At 42.9% G+C, this 19,524-nt stretch overlaps 1 protein-coding gene and 1 long non-coding RNA gene across 2 annotated transcripts in view; one reads left to right on the forward strand and one right to left on the reverse strand.

Moving 5' to 3' along the window:
• Window positions 1-7,230: 7,230 nt before the first annotated feature.
• LOC101731569 lies at window positions 7,231-8,589 on the forward strand. The gene is made up of 3 exons (XR_209235.4): window positions 7,231-7,796; window positions 7,884-7,922; window positions 8,044-8,589. It is a non-coding gene; the product is annotated as an uncharacterized LOC101731569 (long non-coding RNA).
• Window positions 8,590-10,789: 2,200 nt separating this feature from the next.
• Window positions 10,790-19,524, reverse strand: part of LOC100493745 (cleavage stimulation factor subunit 3-like) — a 41,563-nt gene continuing 32,828 nt past the window's right edge. The window contains exons 5-17 of the mRNA XM_031900736.1: window positions 17,997-18,094; window positions 16,539-16,605; window positions 16,428-16,456; window positions 16,167-16,386; window positions 15,313-15,387; window positions 15,028-15,171; window positions 14,586-14,688; window positions 13,935-14,097; window positions 13,288-13,483; window positions 12,758-12,911; window positions 12,375-12,469; window positions 11,456-11,516; window positions 10,790-11,222 (exon numbers count right to left, since the gene is read on the reverse strand). Of these exons, the coding sequence (XP_031756596.1) occupies window positions 11,020-11,222; window positions 11,456-11,516; window positions 12,375-12,469; window positions 12,758-12,911; window positions 13,288-13,483; window positions 13,935-14,097; window positions 14,586-14,688; window positions 15,028-15,171; window positions 15,313-15,387; window positions 16,167-16,386; window positions 16,428-16,456; window positions 16,539-16,605; window positions 17,997-18,094 (1,608 nt within the window). The 3' untranslated portion in view covers window positions 10,790-11,019. The remainder of the gene's footprint in view (window positions 11,223-11,455; window positions 11,517-12,374; window positions 12,470-12,757; window positions 12,912-13,287; window positions 13,484-13,934; window positions 14,098-14,585; window positions 14,689-15,027; window positions 15,172-15,312; window positions 15,388-16,166; window positions 16,387-16,427; window positions 16,457-16,538; window positions 16,606-17,996; window positions 18,095-19,524) is intronic.

A 19,524-nucleotide genomic window follows, 5' to 3' on the forward strand; every position in this document is an offset into this window, starting at 1 on the left:
GGCTGGAGCAAGGGATTGTGGGAGTTTAGTAACAGCTGAGCGCTTCATGTTATGTAGCCATGCTCTCTAACAGGAGGGCCCCCACCAATCACAACTGGCATATACCACTACCCAAAGGCCCTGCTTTATCTATGCCCATTCTAATGGGAACCCATAAAAGCTGGGGGGGATTTAAAGGGGCAGGCTGGTGGCTGACTGAATCAACTGCTTTTTCAATTCAACAAAAAAAAGGGATAAGTATTTTTTATTAACTTTATTCAGAATCACTGTGTTTTCTAACTGTTGGGTTTAAATTTTTTCAAAAGTATTTGCTCTTTTTGGTGCCAATTTACAAAGTTTGGTTAACTATAAGGCTTACAGCAGGTTTGCCAGAGTTACATTCCTTTGTAATTACCCTCAGTTTGAGGGGGTGGGGTTTGATTAGTTGACCTTAACAGACTGTATAAATAGAACCACTGGCACTCTGTGAGCTGGCTTACTAACAGGCTGGTGGCTGACTGAATCAACTGCTTTTTCAATTCAACAAAAAAAAGGGATAAGTATTTTTTATTAACTTTATTCAGAATCACTGTGTTTTCTAACTGTTGGGTTTAAATTTTTTCAAAAGTATTTGCTCTTTTTGGTGCCAATTTACAAAGTTTGGTTAACTATAAGGCTTACAGCAGGTTTGCCAGAGTTACATTCCTTTGTAATTACCCTCAGTTTGAGGGGGTGGGGTTTGATTAGTTGACCTTAACAGACTGTTGAAATAGAACCACTGGCACTCTGTGAGCTGGCTTACTAACAGGCTGGTGGCTGACTGAATCAACTGCTTTTTCAATTCAACAAAAAAAAGGGATAAGTATTTTTTATTAACTTTATTCAGAATCACTGTGTTTTCTAACTGTTGGGTTTAAATTTTTTCAAAAGTATTTGCTCTTTTTGGTGCCAATTTACAAAGTTTGGTTAACTATAAGGCTTACAGCAGGTTTGCCAGAGTTACATTCCTTTGTAATTACCCTCAGTTTGAGGGGGTGGGGTTTGATTAGTTGACCTTAACAGACTGTTGAAATAGAACCACTGGCACTCCAGTGGAGCTTGCTCTGGTGGTAGGTGCTCTGTAAGTGATTGCTCTTTAAGTGGGGGCTCTATAAGTGGAGTTATAATCACAGGAGTTAGTGGGTGCTCTATAAGTGGAGTTATAATCACAGGAGTTAGTGGGTGCTCTATAAGTGGAGTTATAATCACAGGAGTTACAAACTAAGGGAGTTAAAACAAGGTAAAAAAAAAAAAAAAAAAAAATTTTTTTGTTTATTTAATAGCCTTTTTTCACCAATTTTTGTTTAACTGTTTCTGTAACTGGGAGAATGAGTGGCAGCAACATTGAAGGTATGACACAGTGCACAGCCTGCCGCATGTATGCAGTTGTGGAACAACAGTTCCAAAGTGCATACCTCTGTTGTGGATGTGAGCGAGTTGCCACTTTAGAGGCTCGCGTTAGAGCACTAGAGGAACAAGTTGCAACACTGCGTTCTATTGACAATCTTGAAAGAAGTCTCTTGCTAACTGAACAAGAACTAGCGGGGTCAGATAGTATGGGGGGAGGGGAGCAAGGAAAGGATGATAGGGCAGTAAGCTGGGTGACAGTTAGAAAATCGAGTGTGGGGAAAAGAAAAAGGGAGGCTGCTCCAGGGTTTGCGCATCCCAACAGATTTGCCAGATTGTGTGAAGAAGATGGGAGTGTGAACTCTGGACTGGCGGTTCTAGATGAGGCTGATCTCTCTAACAGCCGGGAGACCAGTTTCTCTAGTAGTGGTGGGGAGGAGAGCAGAGCTAGGCCTAAACAGATGGTGGTTATAGGGGATTCAATCATTAGGAAAGTGGACAGGGTAATCTGTCGAGCGGATCGCTTCAACCGGACAGTTTGCTGTCTTCCTGGTGCCAGGGTTCGGCATGTGGTTGATCGGGTCGACACATTATTGGGAGGGGCTGGGCATGACCCGGCTGTCTTGGTACATATCGGAACTAACGACAAAATGAACGGTAGGTGGGGGACCTTAAAGAGTGAGTTCAGGGATCTAGGCTCTAAAATTAAGCAAAGGTCCTCCAATGTAATTTTTTCGGAAATTTTGCCGGTGCCGCGTGCTAGTTTAGGGAGACAGCGGGAGCTTAGGGAGCTAAATGCGTGGCTAAAGTCTTGGTGTAGGAAGGAAGGGTTTGGGTTCCTAGAGCACTGGGCTGACTTTTCTTTGGGGTACAATCTATACAGCCCTGACGGATTGCACCTCAATGGAAGGGGGTCTACTGTGCTAGGGGAGAGAATGGTTAAGAGGCTGGAGGAGTGTTTAAACTAGACAAGGGGGGGGTTGGTAAGCTAGATTCTTATGGGAGAGCTAGTGTAGATGGGGCAGTGGGACCAGTAAAGGGTTGTGGGGGAGGAGTGAGGGGGGCATATAGTTTATCAGATAAGGAGCTTCCATTGTTACAAGGGAAACAGACTAATTTTCACCTTAGCTCTAACTGTCCTTTAGCTAATGTAAGCTGTAGAGGAAGAAGTAGTATTCTCCGCTGCATGCTGGCTAATGCGCGTAGCTTGTCGGGAAAAATAGGGGAGCTGCAGGCTATTGCATGTATTGAAAATTATGACTTAATTGGTATCACTGAGACCTGGTGGGATGAAAAATGCGACTGGGCAGTGAATTTAAATGGGTATACGCTTTTTAGGAGGGACAGAGGGATTAAAAAGGGTGGAGGGGTTTGTCTTTATGTAAAGTCAGATTTAAAGCCATGTAATAAAGACATTACCAATGAAAACGTTGAATCTCTTTGGGTAGAAATTTCAGTAGGGCTGAAGGTCACAAAGAAAATGATCATTGGTGTATGCTATAAACCACCCCGTATAGATGAGGGGGATGAGTCCCAGCTACTTTTGCAAATGGAGGAGGCTTCAAAATTGGGTCAAGTTGTTATTATGGGGGACTTTAATTATCCGGACATTGACTGGAGTAATGGGGTGGCTAAGTCAGAAAAAGCTAGTAGGTTTGTAAATATGCTAAATGACAACTTTTTATTTCAGGTGGTTCAAGAACCTACTCGGAATGAGTCTATTTTGGACCTGGTAATATCTAATAATACTGAACTTATCTCTAACATTTGTGTGGGTGAGCATTTGGGGAACAGTGATCACAACATGGTCTCCTTTGAGATAATGCTACAGAGACAGCTCTATAAGGGAGTAACTAAAACGCTCAATTTTAGACGTGCAGACTTTGCCAGTTTAAGGGCATCTCTGCAATGTGTCAACTGGGAAAGGCTTTTCATGGGGTTAGACACAGAAGGAAAATGGAACATCTTTAAAACATTGCTTTGCAGGTATACACAACAGTATATTCCCCTTGTAAGCAAGGAGAGGCATCGCAAAGCAAAACCCTTATGGCTGAATAAAAGAGTTAAGGTCGAGGTTGGTAATAAAAAACGTGCTTTTAAAGCATTCAAGTTAGCTGGGACAGCGGAAACTTTCATCAGGTACAAGGAAGCAAATAAAGCATGCAAAAAAGCTATCAGGCAAGCTAAAATAGAGATGGAAAGGGATATTGCAGCTAGGAGTAAAAAGAATCCAAAATTATTTTTTAATTATGTGAATAGTAAAAAAATGAAGCAAGAAGGGGTGGGAACTTTATTATCACGGGGGGGTACGTTGGTTGATGAGAACGGGGAAAAAGCTGAAATTTTGAACTCTTATTTTTCATCTGTCTATACATCTGAGGAGCCAGATAATGAAGGCTTCCCTTGTAATATACCCAGTGCTAGTAATTTAGCTACTGGCGCATGGGTCACTCAGGAGGAAATTCAAAAGAGACTTGAACATGTAAAGGTAAACAAAGGTCCAGGACCGGATGGGATTCATCCCAGGGTATTAAATGAGCTGAGCGCTGTGATTGCCAAGCCTCTTCACATAATTTTTCAGGATTCGTTGAGGTTTGGCATGGTGCCGAGAGACTGGCGGATTGCTAATGTGGTGCCGTTATTTAAAAAGGGATCTCGTTCTCAGCCTGAAAACTATAGGCCTGTTAGTCTGACATCAGTAGTAGGAAAGCTTCTGGAAGGGGTAATAAGGGATAGGATAGTTGAATACATTGCAGTTCACAATACTATTAGTTTGTGCCAGCATGGTTTTATGCGTAACAGATCTTGCCAGACTAATTTAGTTGCCTTTTATGAGGAGGTGAGCAGGAACCTTGATGCTGGAATGGCAGTTGATGTCATCTACTTAGATTTTGCTAAAGCGTTTGATACAGTACCTCACAGAAGGTTAATGATCAAATTGAGGAATATTGGCCTAGAACATAATATTTGTAATTGGATAGAAAACTGGCTGAAGGATAGAGTACAAAGAGTGGTGGTAAATGGAACATTTTCTAATTGGGCCAGTGTGGTTAGTGGAGTACCGCAGGGGTCAGTCCTTGGTCCTTTGCTTTTTAACTTGTTTATTAATGACCTGGAGGTGGGCATAGAGAGTACTGTTTCTATTTTTGCTGATGACACTAAATTGTGCAAAACTATAAGTTCCATGCAGGATGCTGCCGCTTTGCAGAGCGATTTGACAAAATTGGGAAAACTGGGCAGCAAACTGGAAAATGAGGTTCAATGTTGACAAGTGCAAAGTTATGCACTTTGGTAGGAATAATATAAACGCAAACTATCTACTGAATGGTAGTGTGTTGGGGGCATCCTTAATGGAGAAGGATCTAGGGGTTTTTGTAGATCACAAGTTGTCTAATTCCAGGCAGTGTCATTCTGTGGCTACTACAGCAAATAAAGTGCTGTCTTGTATAAAAAAGGGCATTGACTCAAGGGATGAGAACATATTTTTGCCGCTTTATAGGTCCCTGGTAAGGCCTCACCTTGAGTATGCAGTGCAGTTTTGGGCTCCAGTCCTTAAGAAGGATATTAATGAGCTGGAGAGAGTGCAGAGACGTGCAACTAAACTGGTAAAGGGGATGGAAGATTTAAGCTATGAGGTTAGACTGTCGAGGTTGGGGTTGTTTTCTCTGGAAAAGAGGCGCTTGCGAGGGGACATGATTACTCTGTACAAGTACATTAGAGGGGATTATAGGCAGTTGGGGGATGTTCTTTTTTCCCATAAAAACAATCAGCGCACCAGAGGTCACCCCTATAGATTAGAGGAACAGAGCTTCCATTTGAAGCAGCGTAGGTGGTTTTTCACGGTGAGGGCAGTGAGGCTGTGGAATGCCCTTCCTAGTGATGTGGTAATGGCAGACTCTGTTAATGCCTTTAAGAGGGGCCTGGATGAGTTTTTGAACAAGCAGAATATCCAAGGCTATTGTGATACTAATATCTACAGTTAGTATTACTGGTTGTATATATATAGTTTATGTATGTGAGTGTATAGATTGGTTAGTATAGGTTGTGTGCTGGGTTTACTCGGATGGGTTGAACTTGATGGACAATGGTCTTTTTTCAACCCTATGTAACTATGTAACTATGTAACTATCAGATATTATTTTACAGACGGGTGAGATTTAGATGGGAACAGATCAGCAGGTCCCCTCACTATCCGGCATCAGTTTATAGGCCCGGCCATTTGTTTCCTAGAAGTTCTGCTCTGCCCAGAGATTTGCCCACAGTTATTTTGCTCCTATATATATATACAGTGGAGGAAATAATTATTTGACCCCTCACTGATTTTGTAAGTTTGTCCAATGACAAAGAAATGAAAAGTCTCAGCACAGTATCATTTCAATGGTAGGTTTATTTTAACAGTGGCAGATAGCACATCAAAAGGAAAATCGAAAAAATTACTTTAAATAAAAGATAGCAACTGATTTGCATTTCATTGAGTGAAATACGTTTTTGAACCCTCTAACAAAAAAAAGACTTAATACTTAGTGGAAAAACCCTTGTTTGCAAGCACAGAGGTCAAACGTTTCTTGTAATTGATGAGCAAGTTTGCGCACATTTTAGGAGGAATGTTGGTCCCACTCCTCTTTGCAGATCATCTCTAAATCCCTAAGGTTTCGAGGCTGTCTCTGTGCAACTCTGAGCTTGAGCTCCCTCCATAGGTTTTCTATTGGATTAAGGTCCGGAGACTGACTAGGCCACTCCATGACCTTAATGTGCTTCTTCTTGAGCCACTCCTTTGTTGCCTTTGCTGTATGTTTTGGGTCATTGTCGTGCTGGAACACCCATCCACGACCCATTTTCAGTTTCCTGGCAGAGGGAAGGAGGTTGTCGTTCAGGATTTCACGATACATGGCTCCGTCCATTTTCCCGTTAATGCGAATAAGTTGTCCTGTGCCCTTAGCAGAAAAACACCCCCAAAGCAAAATGTTTCCACCCCCATGCTTGACGGTGGGGACGGTGTTTTGGGGGTCATAGGCAGCATTTTTCTTCCTCCAAACACAGCGAGTTGAGTTAATGCCAAAGAGCTCTATTTTGGTCTCATCAGACCACAGCACCTTCTCCCAGTCACTCACAGAATCATTCAGGTGTTCATTGGCAAACTTCAGACGGGCCTGCACATGTGCCTTCTTGAGCAGGGGGACCTTGCGAGCCCTGCAGGATTTTAATCCATTGCGGTGTAATGTGTTTCCAATGGTTTTCTTGGTGACTGTGGTCCCTGCTAATTTGAGGTCATTAACTAACTCCTCCCGTGTAGTTCTAGGATGCTTTTTCACCTTTCTCAAAATCATTGACACCCCACGAGGTGAGATCTTGCGTGGAGCCCCAGAGCGAGGTCGATTGATGGTCATTTTGTGCTCCTTCCATTTTCGAACAATCGCACCAACAGTTGTCACCTTCTCTCCCAGCTTCTTGCTAATGGTTTTGTAGCCCATTCCAGCCTTGTGCAGGTCTACAATTTTGTCTCTGACATCCTTGGACAGCTCTTTGGTCTTTCCCATGTTGGAGAGTTTGGAGTCTGCTTGATTGATTGATTCTGTGGACAGGTGTCTTTTATACAGGTGACTAGTTAAGACAGGTGTCCTTAATGAGGTTGACTAATTGAGTAGAAGTGTCTAACCCCTCTGTGGGAGCCAGAACTCTTAATGGTTGGTAGGGGTTCAAAAACTTATTTCACTCAATGAAATGCAAATCAGTTGCTATCTTTTATTTAAAGTTATTTTTTCGATTTTCCTTTTGATGTGCTATCTGCCACTGTTAAAATAAACCTACCATTGAAATGATACTGTTCTGAGACTTTTCATTTCTTTGTCATTGGACAAACTTACAAAATCAGTGAGGGGTCAAATAATTATTTCCTCCACTGTATTAGGCAGGTAGGAGGTCAGTACAAAATGGCACATCTGCCCCATCAGCCGCTCCTTACAGCTGGGTGCCATGTATAATGCCAGGCATGACAGGAGCGCATTGGAGTATAACAGTGTCAGTTCCCCAACCTGTGGCCCCCCAGCTGTTGCTACGGCTCCCTGCTTCCCTGTCAGATCCTTTAGGGTCTGTTTGTAAAATGGGAGAACTGGTCGAGGGTGTGAGTACTTATATAAGGCAGTGTATCCTGATGTGTGTAGCAGAGAGGGCCGGCACATATGAGCTCACAATCTCTTTTTTCCTTCTCCCCATAAAGTGAAAATTGTCAGCGATTCTGAGCGACTCTGGCGAGAATTTTTGTGATTTTTTTTTTTTGTGAGATATTCAGCGAGTTTCCAACTCACTTTTGACGCTTCTTAGGAAATAACATCTTCCATAGACGTCTGCTGATATCTCTTTTTTATACCCAACTGCTCTTTTAAGAGCAAGAAGACCGGGGCGCAATGCCATCCTGCGCCCCCTGGAGGAAGGTAAGGGAGCCGCTACGGTTACATTTGAATGAAGGGTCTGGATGTACAGAGTATAGAATGTAACAGAATCTTTCTCTTTTCCCACAGCGAGAGGCAGGATCAAGACCCCTCTCTGATATTTATAAGGTGAGTAGAAAAGAGGGTAAAACTGTGCCCCACTCACTGCTACTGCTGTAGGGGCTGCAGGTTTTGTACCCCGGGGAATATTATGTTATCAATAAAATCCCCCTTTTATTCTATTTTCCAGCCTCCTGATGGTCGGCTGACCAAGGGTGTGCTCCTCGGACAGGGCGGGCGCTGCAGCCGCAGTGGCTGCACCTCCATCGGAAGCCCCAGGAGTATCTAATTCTCAGATACCTGTTACTCCACCAGTGGCGTCTCCTCTCCCAATTACAGCTACACCACCAGCAGTGTATGTAACACTCTATACACAACCTCCACCCATCATCTCTATCTCCCCTTCAGCCATAGTTCCACCAGTGGCACTTTTTCTCCAGCCCAATTTTAATATCTGCAGCTCCACCAGTTGGATTCCTGCTTTTAGAGAGCACAATTCCAGCAGCGGCACCTCACTTTGTAGCTCTCATTCTCCTTTTCTTTCTTTGGCTCCACCACCAGCCCCTCTTTCTTTTTCTGCTGCTCCTCTACCAACAGACCACCATACTAATACATCATACAGTATTTGCAGTTCCACCAACCTCAGCTCAAACAGTGCATCCACCACCGTCAGTCTTAAGGTTCCCATATACTATAAGATCCGCTCGCTTGGCGATGTCGCCAATCGAGCGGATCTTTACCCGATATCCCCACCTACGGGTGGGTGATATCGGGTAGGAAGTTGCTGTAGAAAAAAATAATCCGAACGTTTGGCCCTGGGGCCAAACGATCAGATTACATTTGCAGCCATGGGCAGTCGGTTCGGGGACCGCATCAACGAGCTGATGCGGTCCCCGATCCGACCGGATTTTCTAACCTGGCCGATCGATATCTGGCCAATTTCAGGCCAGATATCGTTCGGCCAGGCCGCACATTTCTGCCCATACACGGGCCGATTAGCTCTATCGGCCCGTGTATGGGGGCCTTTAGCCTCCAACATCTACATTTCAGACAAGCACAGCTCCAACACCCCCTCACAGCCCCCTACAGAGGCTCCTCCCTTCACAATCCACTAAAAATTCTGCCGAAACATTAGATAGCTTTAACAAAGCCATTTAGCAAGGTAAAAATACAGCAACACTGACATAAACCATTAGTAGAAGTTGATACAGGGACTTGTTCGATTGCCCTTTGGGAGTCAGGAAGGAATTTTTCCCCCTCTGAGGCAAATTGGCTCCGACTTCAGATTGTTTTTTTCTGCCTTCCTCTGTATCAACTACTAAATAGGAACCTTCCGTGTAAGTTGGGGGTAAAGAGATGTAAGACTGAAACTCAGCACTTTTTATCCATAATCCCACCCAACAGTGCTCAGAATGATTGGTCTAAAAATGCAAATGTTTAGCTAAATATTACAGTAAAAACCCCTTTTATAAAATGAGGCTTGATTGGTTGCCTGGACATCGACTGCATGCTGTTCATGTACCCATGTGACCTCCACTGAAATGCGGCAGCTTGGTAAGGACAGTGCGAATGATTGCAATAATGAACAAAAACCAGCGTTGTGCATGGGGCCTTAAGCTTGCCATGTATGCCCACATCTGGTGAGGCATTTTGGCTAATTTTGCCTGACGCTCTGGGCATGTATGGCAAATAAAGAACAATATAAATCTGGCCATACCTTGTATGATATCCACCTGTTCCATCCAGTATGGGTCAGCCCATGTATGGCCACTTTAAGGACAAGGAAAGACTGAATCACTTGGCTTGCTGACTAGTTAGGTACCCCCAGTAATTATTATCCGTTACCTCAGAGCCAGAGTTGTATTCTAGTGAGCACCATCTTTTTCCTTTCTCTGGATCATCCCTCTGGCCCTGAGCTCAGTAGTGTAAATGTTCAGCCTTTAGCTTCTACGTTGCAATCTACAAGCAATGTGCACCGCCCAGCCACAAGGAATCACTGAGAAAGGAAAGATGGCCGCGCGTCACTCACTGGAACAGTACCCTGGGCCGGTGCTTTTTTAGTGAAGAGGAGCACTTGGTGTCTGGGGTAAAACCGTGACACTGGAGGAGTGTCACTACATGACCACTGAAGGAGGTGCCTTAAAAATTTGCCCCTCCCCTTGCAATTCAGCCTTTCCTTCTCCTTTATACAAATGTTTGCAATTAGCTACACATTGGTTTGTTATTAAGGGTTTATTTTTAATGAAAAGGAATTCTACTCAGAACTCTTCTTGTAAAGTTAATTCTTTTTATTTTTCCTCAAAATAACAACGTTTCCTTGAAAATCAAACATTGCAGTTTATCAAATCTAAGACGCCATTTACCAGGCAGAACATTCCCTCCTGAAACAATACAGTGAATCCCCACCTTTCGTTTTAACCCTTTGCGGTCAGTAAAGAAAGGGTTAAGTTATGAACCATTTTCTGCAATGCAATTACATTAAAAAAACAAAAAAACAAAAAAGGCAACACTGCTTGAGCCTGAAAAGCGACTGGATGAGAAAAGCTATGCCTAGTAAGTATTGGGGAGGAGCCGACAGCTGATTGGAGATCCACAGTGTCATTTAAAAATAGCAGCAATTGTGCAGAGATAAAATCAAAGGGTAGAGTAGGCACAGCCGGCGCAGCTCCCCTTTATTTGATGGAAATCAGCTCTCGGAGCTAGAGATAAAAACCCACAGAGCTCTGTAGTATTATCAGCAATAAAAAAGGCAGGAAAAAGGCTGGGCAAACTGGCCAACAACTGTAACTGAAATAAGTGAATTAAAAAAAAAAAACAACAAACCTCGGACGTTCCCAAAGCTGATCAGTCTTCGAAATAAAACCGACAAAGCTTTCCCAGCTGCGCATAAAAAAAACAGATGAAGAAAAGAGAAGTCGATTTTAGGATCCGTGCCGTTTACATGTTTCCATCCGCTCCCTCTTCAAGGGGAAAAAAACCAACAGTAATAGTATTTGTTGTTGATAACACCAGAAACCTTTTAGCCGCACCACAAGAACACAGATTAGTCTGACGCTCGTAACAATATGGAGGTTCTTATGGCGCAAGGTTTGATGGCAGAAATGTTCGATAAAAAGTTTCTTGTTTGGAATTTTTTTTTCTGTAATTTTAAAGAAAAGCAAAATCTTCACCGGATTCTCTTCTGCTGCCGGGTTCTGTATATATCATGGACGGGAGGAACCACAGACCCCTTCTCTTCTTCATCGTCGGAATCCTCGTTGGGTCTTTTCACAGATTTATTTAGTAGTGTGTTGACTTCAACTGGTCCGTTCCCCTCCATGTTCATCTCTGCCTGGCTTCCTGTAATGATCCTCACCGCCTCTTCCACTGCTGCAAAGACAGATACACATACATTGAAAAAGGCTCATTCAGCCAAGGGCAATCTGCAGCCACCCAGATGTTGTTCAACTACAATACCCATAACCCATTGCAGCCCTGGAAATCTAACTCCCATCCTCCTTAGCAAGACAAGAGCAAAAGCAGAACCGAGCTGAAAGAGCTGCAGGTAAATGCGTATGTGTTTCTGGAGCTTCGGTTTATAGGTGCACCAACAAAGCACTTACTGTCCGGCAGCTTGCACCTCCGCAAGATTTCCATAATCTCATCAACCTGTACGAATGGGCCCTGTGAAAAGAAATAAAATGGAATTTTATGAATTATTTTTTAAGGACTAACAGTTTATTGGCTGCCCAAAGTATCACATTTTATTATAAAGTGGGACACATCCCACAGTCAGTGGTGGAACTATAGGGGAAGCAGACCCTGTGTTTTTTTTGGGGGGGGGAAGCATCTTCCTCTATATCTGTAGAGAATCCCCCCCCCAACTTTATCAGAGAAAGCCAGTGGGACAGGGGGAAGGGCCGGGTAGAACTTGCAGTGCAGGGGAAGGGAGGGCACAGTGCCCTGTAGTGAGCCCACATTGCCACCATCAGGAACCGTTTCTCTACAGGGCTCAGTACAAGTGCAACATTTGGGATTCCCTATGACATAATGACACCTAATAGTTTTCAGGGTCCCAGTAAAGGCCACATCAGTGGGGTACTGCAGTCAGAGGCACCATGGCAGAGGGGGCCCCAAGAGACTTGTGCTCACAAGTGTGTACAGGGTTAGGGTGAAATATGGGCAGGGGTTTTGTATAATGGGCGACTGGGATGGATCAGGAGGTGTGACCATGCTTCCTTCTGCAGGTCACTTTATTTTAACTAGGGCCACATTATTCTTGCTGGCAGAGTCCAAGGGCCGCAGGTGACCAATATATTGATAGTTGGGGCGGGTCCTACTAACTTAGAATGGGGCTGCGTGATTGCTGATGGAAGCCCTGGTCCCAGTAGTGATGGGGCCATCAACATAAACAAAACAACGTATCCTTTGCGGCCCTTTTCGCATTGCGGCCCTCTCCTCCTCTCACATTGTTCCTGGCTACAGTATCAAAGCAAAGGTAACAACCCCACATTGCCAAAAAAAGCAAAATGACACACTAACCTGGAAGCAAATGGGGGGAGGAAGCAGCTTCATTAAGATCACTGCAGCTGGAGGGACTGGGAATACTCCGCCAGGAACAGGATGGAGTCCAGGTGCTACAGAACAGAAAAACATTGTTTTTAGCAGTTAATACACGCGGCTGTTCTACAATCCAACTCTATCAGCCCTATAAAAAGGAAAGGGAGAGCGATTACTAAATTGACCAATGGCAGCGGGCCAATGTGCAGGACTCTCAGGCAGATAACATGGTGCGCATGGAGGCATGGCACCCCCAGGAATGGATTAGTAGACAAAGAAGCAACTAGTTAGAATCAGCAAATAAAAGTCCTCATAAGGTTTCCTAGTTAAATGAATATGAGTCAATTAGCTTTAAAAAGGCTTACGAGCTAAATGTCGCGGCTGGAAAGGGATCATCTGGGACGTGTCAGGTTTGGGATACTCTGGTTTTCGGTCAACATCATCCTTCAGCGAAGGGGCTATGGATGGAGCTATCACAGGGTCTGGGATTAGTGCTGCCAGTTTGGCTCTCGATACATCCTAGAAATAAGAATGAGATATTACTGTCAATAAGATAGGAGTGAGGCAGACAAATTTTCTTGTGCTAATTGACAATACTGCAAACCACCAATAGCAATCAGCCATATCTGTTCCTTTATTATTTAATCAAGCAGCAGTTTGCTGTTGCCTGAGAATCTTGAAAAAGAGAAGCAAAAGTGAAGGGAGTGAAAGAAATAAATGTGTCTCTGCTTGGTATAAAGGCATGGGAGCGGTAGAGGACGGCAGCTGCCGGCACATATACTAGAGACCAAAGATAAGCCCAAGCACCACGTTAATATATGAATCTAACATAATTCCCATAATAGAGTAAAGGCGGGATAGCTATATGCAGGTACAAACCCTGATCACAACATACCTTGTATCCCAAAGCTTTCAGTTCACTTGTGGAGCAGGGGTACAAGTCCATAAATTTGTATCTATCCACAAGAAGTGCTGTCTCCTTCCCTTCATACTCCTCCTTGAATGCTGTGTATCTCCTTTTTTCCACTTTCAGTATACTAGCTAAATCTCCAATGTTACTTTCAAAGGCCAGGAAGCGTGCCCAAATCTCACTGCAGAAATCAAGGGGGGTAAAAACAAGGAGAAACAATTCAGTATTCCGAGACAAAGTGAGCTTTCCAGTTTGACAGACATTGTATAAAGTTCACATTCAGCATATAACAGCAGCATTATGCAGCTTCGCTTTTGCTGTTCTTCCCATCCCTCTTCACTTTCCTCTTCCCCTGTGTTGTCCTTGTACACTTGCACGGGGATGAAGCCTGAGCCATGATCAGGCAGGATTTAATCTGAGCAGGGGAATGGCAATACTGTTGCAAGAGAAGCAAAACTTGCACAGGGGCAGTGTATGAACTGAATAGAGTTTTATTGGAATTCTACCATATAAATATATGATGTTTCCCATGATATAACTGAGGGCACAGGCCTGCTTAGGGCTCCACTGTGTAAAGCTTTTATGCTGCACTGGGAAAGGGATCATAAAATAAACCCTGCAGTCTGTGTTACATGACAGTGTAGAGCAAAAGGCTTAAGGCTGCGCAGGGGAAGGTTCGTGACTTGAGACTGTCGTCTCTCACTGCAGTTTCTATGACTGGCCTTCCATATACGAAGTTTATATTCAGACTCACCCTGATTTTTCGTTCAAATAATACTCTTGTGTTATTATCCTCTGGAAAAAAAATATTTAGGATTCGTTTAATATTATTTAACTTATCATAAAACCACACCTAAATTACTAAACATATACATATAACATACTATTTCACACATTTAGGTAAGTAAATGTGACCTGTCACATACAAACTAGAAAGCTACAAGCAGTAGCTCCAGAACTTTTAAAGGGGCCAGTAAAATATATTTTTTCACCTAAGGCTACAAACATTTAGGTTAGTCATATAAACAACCTTCTTAAACCACATATTTACTGGGAACTGAGCGCTGCAAGCATTATAAGTGGTGTCTTAGTTGCTCTTTTAGAAAAAAAAAACGAACAGAGATGATTAGTTACCGTTTATTTGAAATACACATTTATTACAGTGGTGTATAGAGAGGCCTGTGTTTAATACAATTATAGAAAGTGGTAAGAGCTTTTGCAAAGACATAAGCGAACAAACCATTACACTTTTACAATAAATGAAATGTATTCACGTAACTTACCATTAAGGTGAGACAAATAATCTATGTAGGCAAGGACATATTCAGGGATGTCTCCATATTTTTTTAGTCCTAACTCAAAAATCTTGAAGGCCACCGATGTATCCTGGATTAAGATAAAGTAAAACTTTTAAAACAATGTCTTTGATTATAGTGATTCTGTTTTCATGATCAGTTATAAAATGTTGTATAACATGTCAAAGGCTTTGCACACATTCCTGTTGCCGTGAACAAAACACAGCCAATTGCCAGCACAAGATGTGAGGCACTTACATATTGATGAAATGCAGCACTATTTGCCAGTGACTGGTACATTGTTATTAGGAGGGGAGCCTAGACCCAGCCCACAGCATGACTGATACATCATTTCCCATGGCCGTTACGGGACTGCAAGTGGTGGGCCCCTGATCCAAGAGAAGGTTAAACAATGTATATTTACTCTCACCTTGCTAAAGTAATACTCCATTAAGGCTGCAGTGACGTAAACGTGATGACGGGTCCTGGGATCTTCCCTGGCTTTCTTGAAAATCATTCTCCCAGATTTGATGCCCTCAGCTCTCCTAGCAAACTTCATGTACTGAATATAGACCTGACAGAAAAACAAAGAAATATGAGAACCTTTTCAAACAACTACAAAAAACCTAATTTCGTTGTGGTAAGATCAGTGCTGCAGTAATGCCATGGATAATTTGGATAATATGGATAATAAAAAAAACATGATCGGTCTTACCAAGGTGGGATCTATATCTTCTATGGCGAGTAATCTGTTGTATATGCTGTGTGTTTTTTCATACTTCATTCGGCTCTGGAGAGAGAATAGAAGGTTTGAGCAAGAGAATAAAGCTAGCTAATAGTGATGTGTGGGCCGGCCTCAAACCTGTGGGTCCCGCTCTCCCCGCCCACGACCTAACTGAGCCCCGCTTCCGGCTCTGGCAGTGTCTATTTATAGGCACAGGCATGCCCCGCCTCCTCTGTGACATCAGAGATGGGGCAGGTGAGGTGCAGGTCTATAAATAGACGTTCCGAGGGTGGGGACCTAACCAATCAGATGTCAGCACATCAGCAAGGATTGTATAAAATAATATTGATGGCTGATGATTACTTTCAATATATAGGTTCACAAGAGATTGCAAATATGGAATAGCTATATATAGGCAAACTATACAAGATATCAAACATCTGCATAGCCTGAAAACTTAAATGAATGATGTTTTGACCAACGTGGTCTTCACCGAGAAAACTGTTGTGATAAAATGAACATTTCCTGCAAGCGACTATTTCCTTTTCTGTGAAATGGAAACAGACAGCCCTTTGGAACAACTCAGAGCCATCAGGCAGGTACCACAGCATTTATGAGTGAAGCTGGAGTAAATACGCTATGGCTGCTGTTGAGTATTAATGACAGAAATAGTAGAAGATTAAAGTCGCCATGTCTCACTAACAGCTTCAAATAAAATAGACGCACTCATATTCCTAATGTCCAGCAACTTTATATAAACCTTAACTATTTATTAAAAACCATGTTATTCTTTGCAAGAGAACGTGTCCTTTCTGTTCATGTAAATCTCCAATACAGATACTGACCTCTTCGTAGTCTGCGTAGGCAAAATACAGCAACATGTTTTTCTTTAGAAGTGTACTGATTGCCCGCTCATAGATATTGGCAGCTTCATCGCTGAACAGTTTAGCGTTGTTCATGTCCTGTGATAGGAAGAAATGTAAAACCTTAAAACTGGATCCATCAAGAGAAGCGCAGACTGATAGAGTTGAACTGACCCATGTGAAGCTGGCCACACACACAGCTGTACGACCCGACATTGGGTTTGATTTCAGCTTTAACGTTACATCATTGCATTAATGTAGTCGACCCATATCTGCAGAGAGAAGAACGGCAACGTTAGCCTAGGCACAGCCCTAGCCATAAGGCAATGACTTGAGGAAAGAACAAGGAGTTACCGGATAGGACATGATTTCCATGCCAATTTTATCAAGCGCAAAGTCATACGCCTGTGCCATTTTCTCCCTAGAAGAAAAAGCATAATAACAATTATTAGCATTGGTATACAAAGGGGCAAGATTCATAGCCTCTGAGGCACAATACGGAACCTCTCCCTCTCTTTAATGGCTGGCTATCCTGGGTGAAAAAGAGGTTGACATTAATACAGTCCTGGCAAATGATGGACAGATGAAGTAGGGCAAAGTTTGTATTTGAGTTTTTTTTAACTGTTTCTGTGCCAGTGAGGAAACCAACTGTGCTCACTGTCCCCAAGTAAAAAAAGAGCCATGTTGGCTGTTTTGAAGCACTAACATCACCCACTGGCATCAGATGGAAACTATGCAGGTCATCCTCTACCTTTTGCCCAAAAAATGTCACCAGTGAATGTTCTTGCCATAATTAGGGGAGCAAGGCATTTGCAGAGCTCCTCCCTTATGTCAGTTGGAAGTGACATGCATCAAGTCACGGTGCGACACATGTAGGGTGTTCTGAACACAAAAAGGTTCTGAAAAAGTCATTCATGACCCCTGGGGGCACAAATGCAAGAGCACAAAGTAGTGCCAGGTGTCCCCCTTCGCGTCACACTCTGCATTGAGTGCCAGATGAAAAATCCAGAGCTCAGTGACGAGCGCAGGGCCAGAAGGCGCCACTAGCTCCAACGCAGGTCACACCTCCTGCTGCTCTGTACCTTATGCTTCTGAATGAGGCAAAATGTACAAGACAGAAGGGGGAATGCCTATGCGCCCCACGCATTACTAATACAGCACTGTCTAACGCAGTCAGCCCTGTATTAGTGAAGGGAGTTTCAGGTCTCTAAAATGGAGGGCAGATGACTTTTTCCACCAGAGGCCACTGTTTCATTGGAGCCTGTGTATGAGATTTAGCTGGTTGCTTTGCAATATAAAGATACATATCTCATTCCCTCTGCAGAATAACAGGTGTCAATATTTTACTAAACATTTACAGAGAAACAGAATAATGTAAACCCTATTTACAGACAGGCTATAGTTGCAATTTACAGTAGCCACGCACAGTGCTTGGCCGGAATGACAAATTAGTAACCGATTATGGTGGAATATGGTGATTTTCTGATAACCAAAAAGGGGCACATTTACATTTTCAGGTGGCTCATTGCCATTGAATTCCAGTTGATTCAGTATGTTACCCGGCTGCCACAGACGGCTGAAATCTTCCCTGGACTTGGTGGTATCTCCAGGGTCCCCATAGCGAAAAGACTTAGACACCAGATAAGCACAGTACTATGACGGTACTAAAACAAGAATGAGGGCTACAGTACAGAAGCAAAGCTAAACTAACCAAACAAAACTAAGACTTGTATTTGTTTGGTGTCGGTGTAGCAAATATAGCCCATGGCAGGAGGAAAGAAAACTGTAGTATTTTTGCAGCCTATTACTTACTTGTAACTTGGCAGTTTCCGTTTGGTTTCCCGCACATAGGACACATAGCATTTCCACAGATCTATGTGCAAGACTTTCATGAGGCACCTCTGGAACAGCTGTGGACAGAATTGGAGGAGAAAACTTTAGACCCTTAAAAGTTTGATGTGTGTATGTTATAGAAGTAGTGGGTATTTGGAATCTCTGGTTTGAGCTGGTGATTATGAAATTGCAGCAAAACGTACATCATTTGGGGCAGCACGTGCTCACTTGGGATACACAGCATATATAGTTACAGATTCAAACGGGGTCACTCCCCTGGCACAGACACATTGGGTGTAGAGAGGCAGCCAGACAATCCCATTTCAAGCAGCTGGTTGCCTAGTATGCAGATATTAGGGTGCCGATGGGCTACACATACAGTGCCATGCTAATCTCTAAATGCTCGGTTTTACTTTGAAGCACATAGGTGATTTCTTTTTCCAATGATAGTTTGCCTCTGGTCCAATGCACACACGGGGAAGGCCCCTCAAGCTAACAGCACTGGAGCTCTAGTCATTAGAATAAATGTTGCTGGATGCGAGATAACCAGTAGGAAACAGAGATTAGCCCATACCATATAGTAAGGCTTTGGTATAATAGAATTGTAGCTTGCAAGTACCCTAATATTATGGGTAGCAAACCTAAATTTAAAATATGTTAGTGAATAATCCCCCCATAAAATAGGGATATTATTAGACACCAATGCCTATAAACCATATACAGATAATGGAATATTTTGCAACAGCTCAAACTGAGCTAAGTAAAGCTATATTTGGGATTTTTTGTTTTTATTGTTGAAACTGCTTGCCCTTAGAATTAACCCTTCCCTGCCAGCTGCACTTTGTCTAGCAATATTCTTTTCCCACTGACAATAACGTAACCTGAAAATACAGTATCTTTGTTAATGCAGGCATTTCTGCAAATGTATATTTTTCTGCAGCTCTCGCTTTGGAATTTAAAGTCAGGGCACCTTGGACCTTAGCAGCCTAGATAATGTCTTAATGACCAATTGAAAGATGAGTAGGGCAGGTTCTGATAAGAAATTGATATAATGAAAAACTTAGAATGAATCTGCTTTCTGCTCTGTATTACTACACAGTTGGACCTCTCTTTGTTGCTTAAACAGTCTCTACTCTTCTGGGAAGACTTTCCATTGTAAAATAGGATTTGCCTCCATTCATACCTAAGAAAATTGGCACTAATGTTAGGGATCAGGTCTGGCTCACATCTGAGCCAATTTGGGATTTCTGTATAGATACAGGGGTATCAAACTCAATCACATAAGGGGGCCGAAATCTAAAACACAGGCTAAGTTGCGGGCCAAATTTTTTATAAATATACTTAGTAAGATACTAAGGGGTATATTTATCACAATGTGTAAAAAGTGGAGTAAGACATTACTGGTGATGTTGCTCATAGCAGCCAATAGATGCTTTGCTACTATTGAAATCTGATTACTGATTGGATGCCCTGGGCAACATTACTGGTAATGCTTCACTCCACTTTT

The sequence above is a fragment of the Xenopus tropicalis genome, chromosome 4 (assembly GCF_000004195.4).
Source record: "Xenopus tropicalis strain Nigerian chromosome 4, UCB_Xtro_10.0, whole genome shotgun sequence".
Classification (NCBI taxonomy): Eukaryota; Metazoa; Chordata; class Amphibia; order Anura; family Pipidae; genus Xenopus; species Xenopus tropicalis.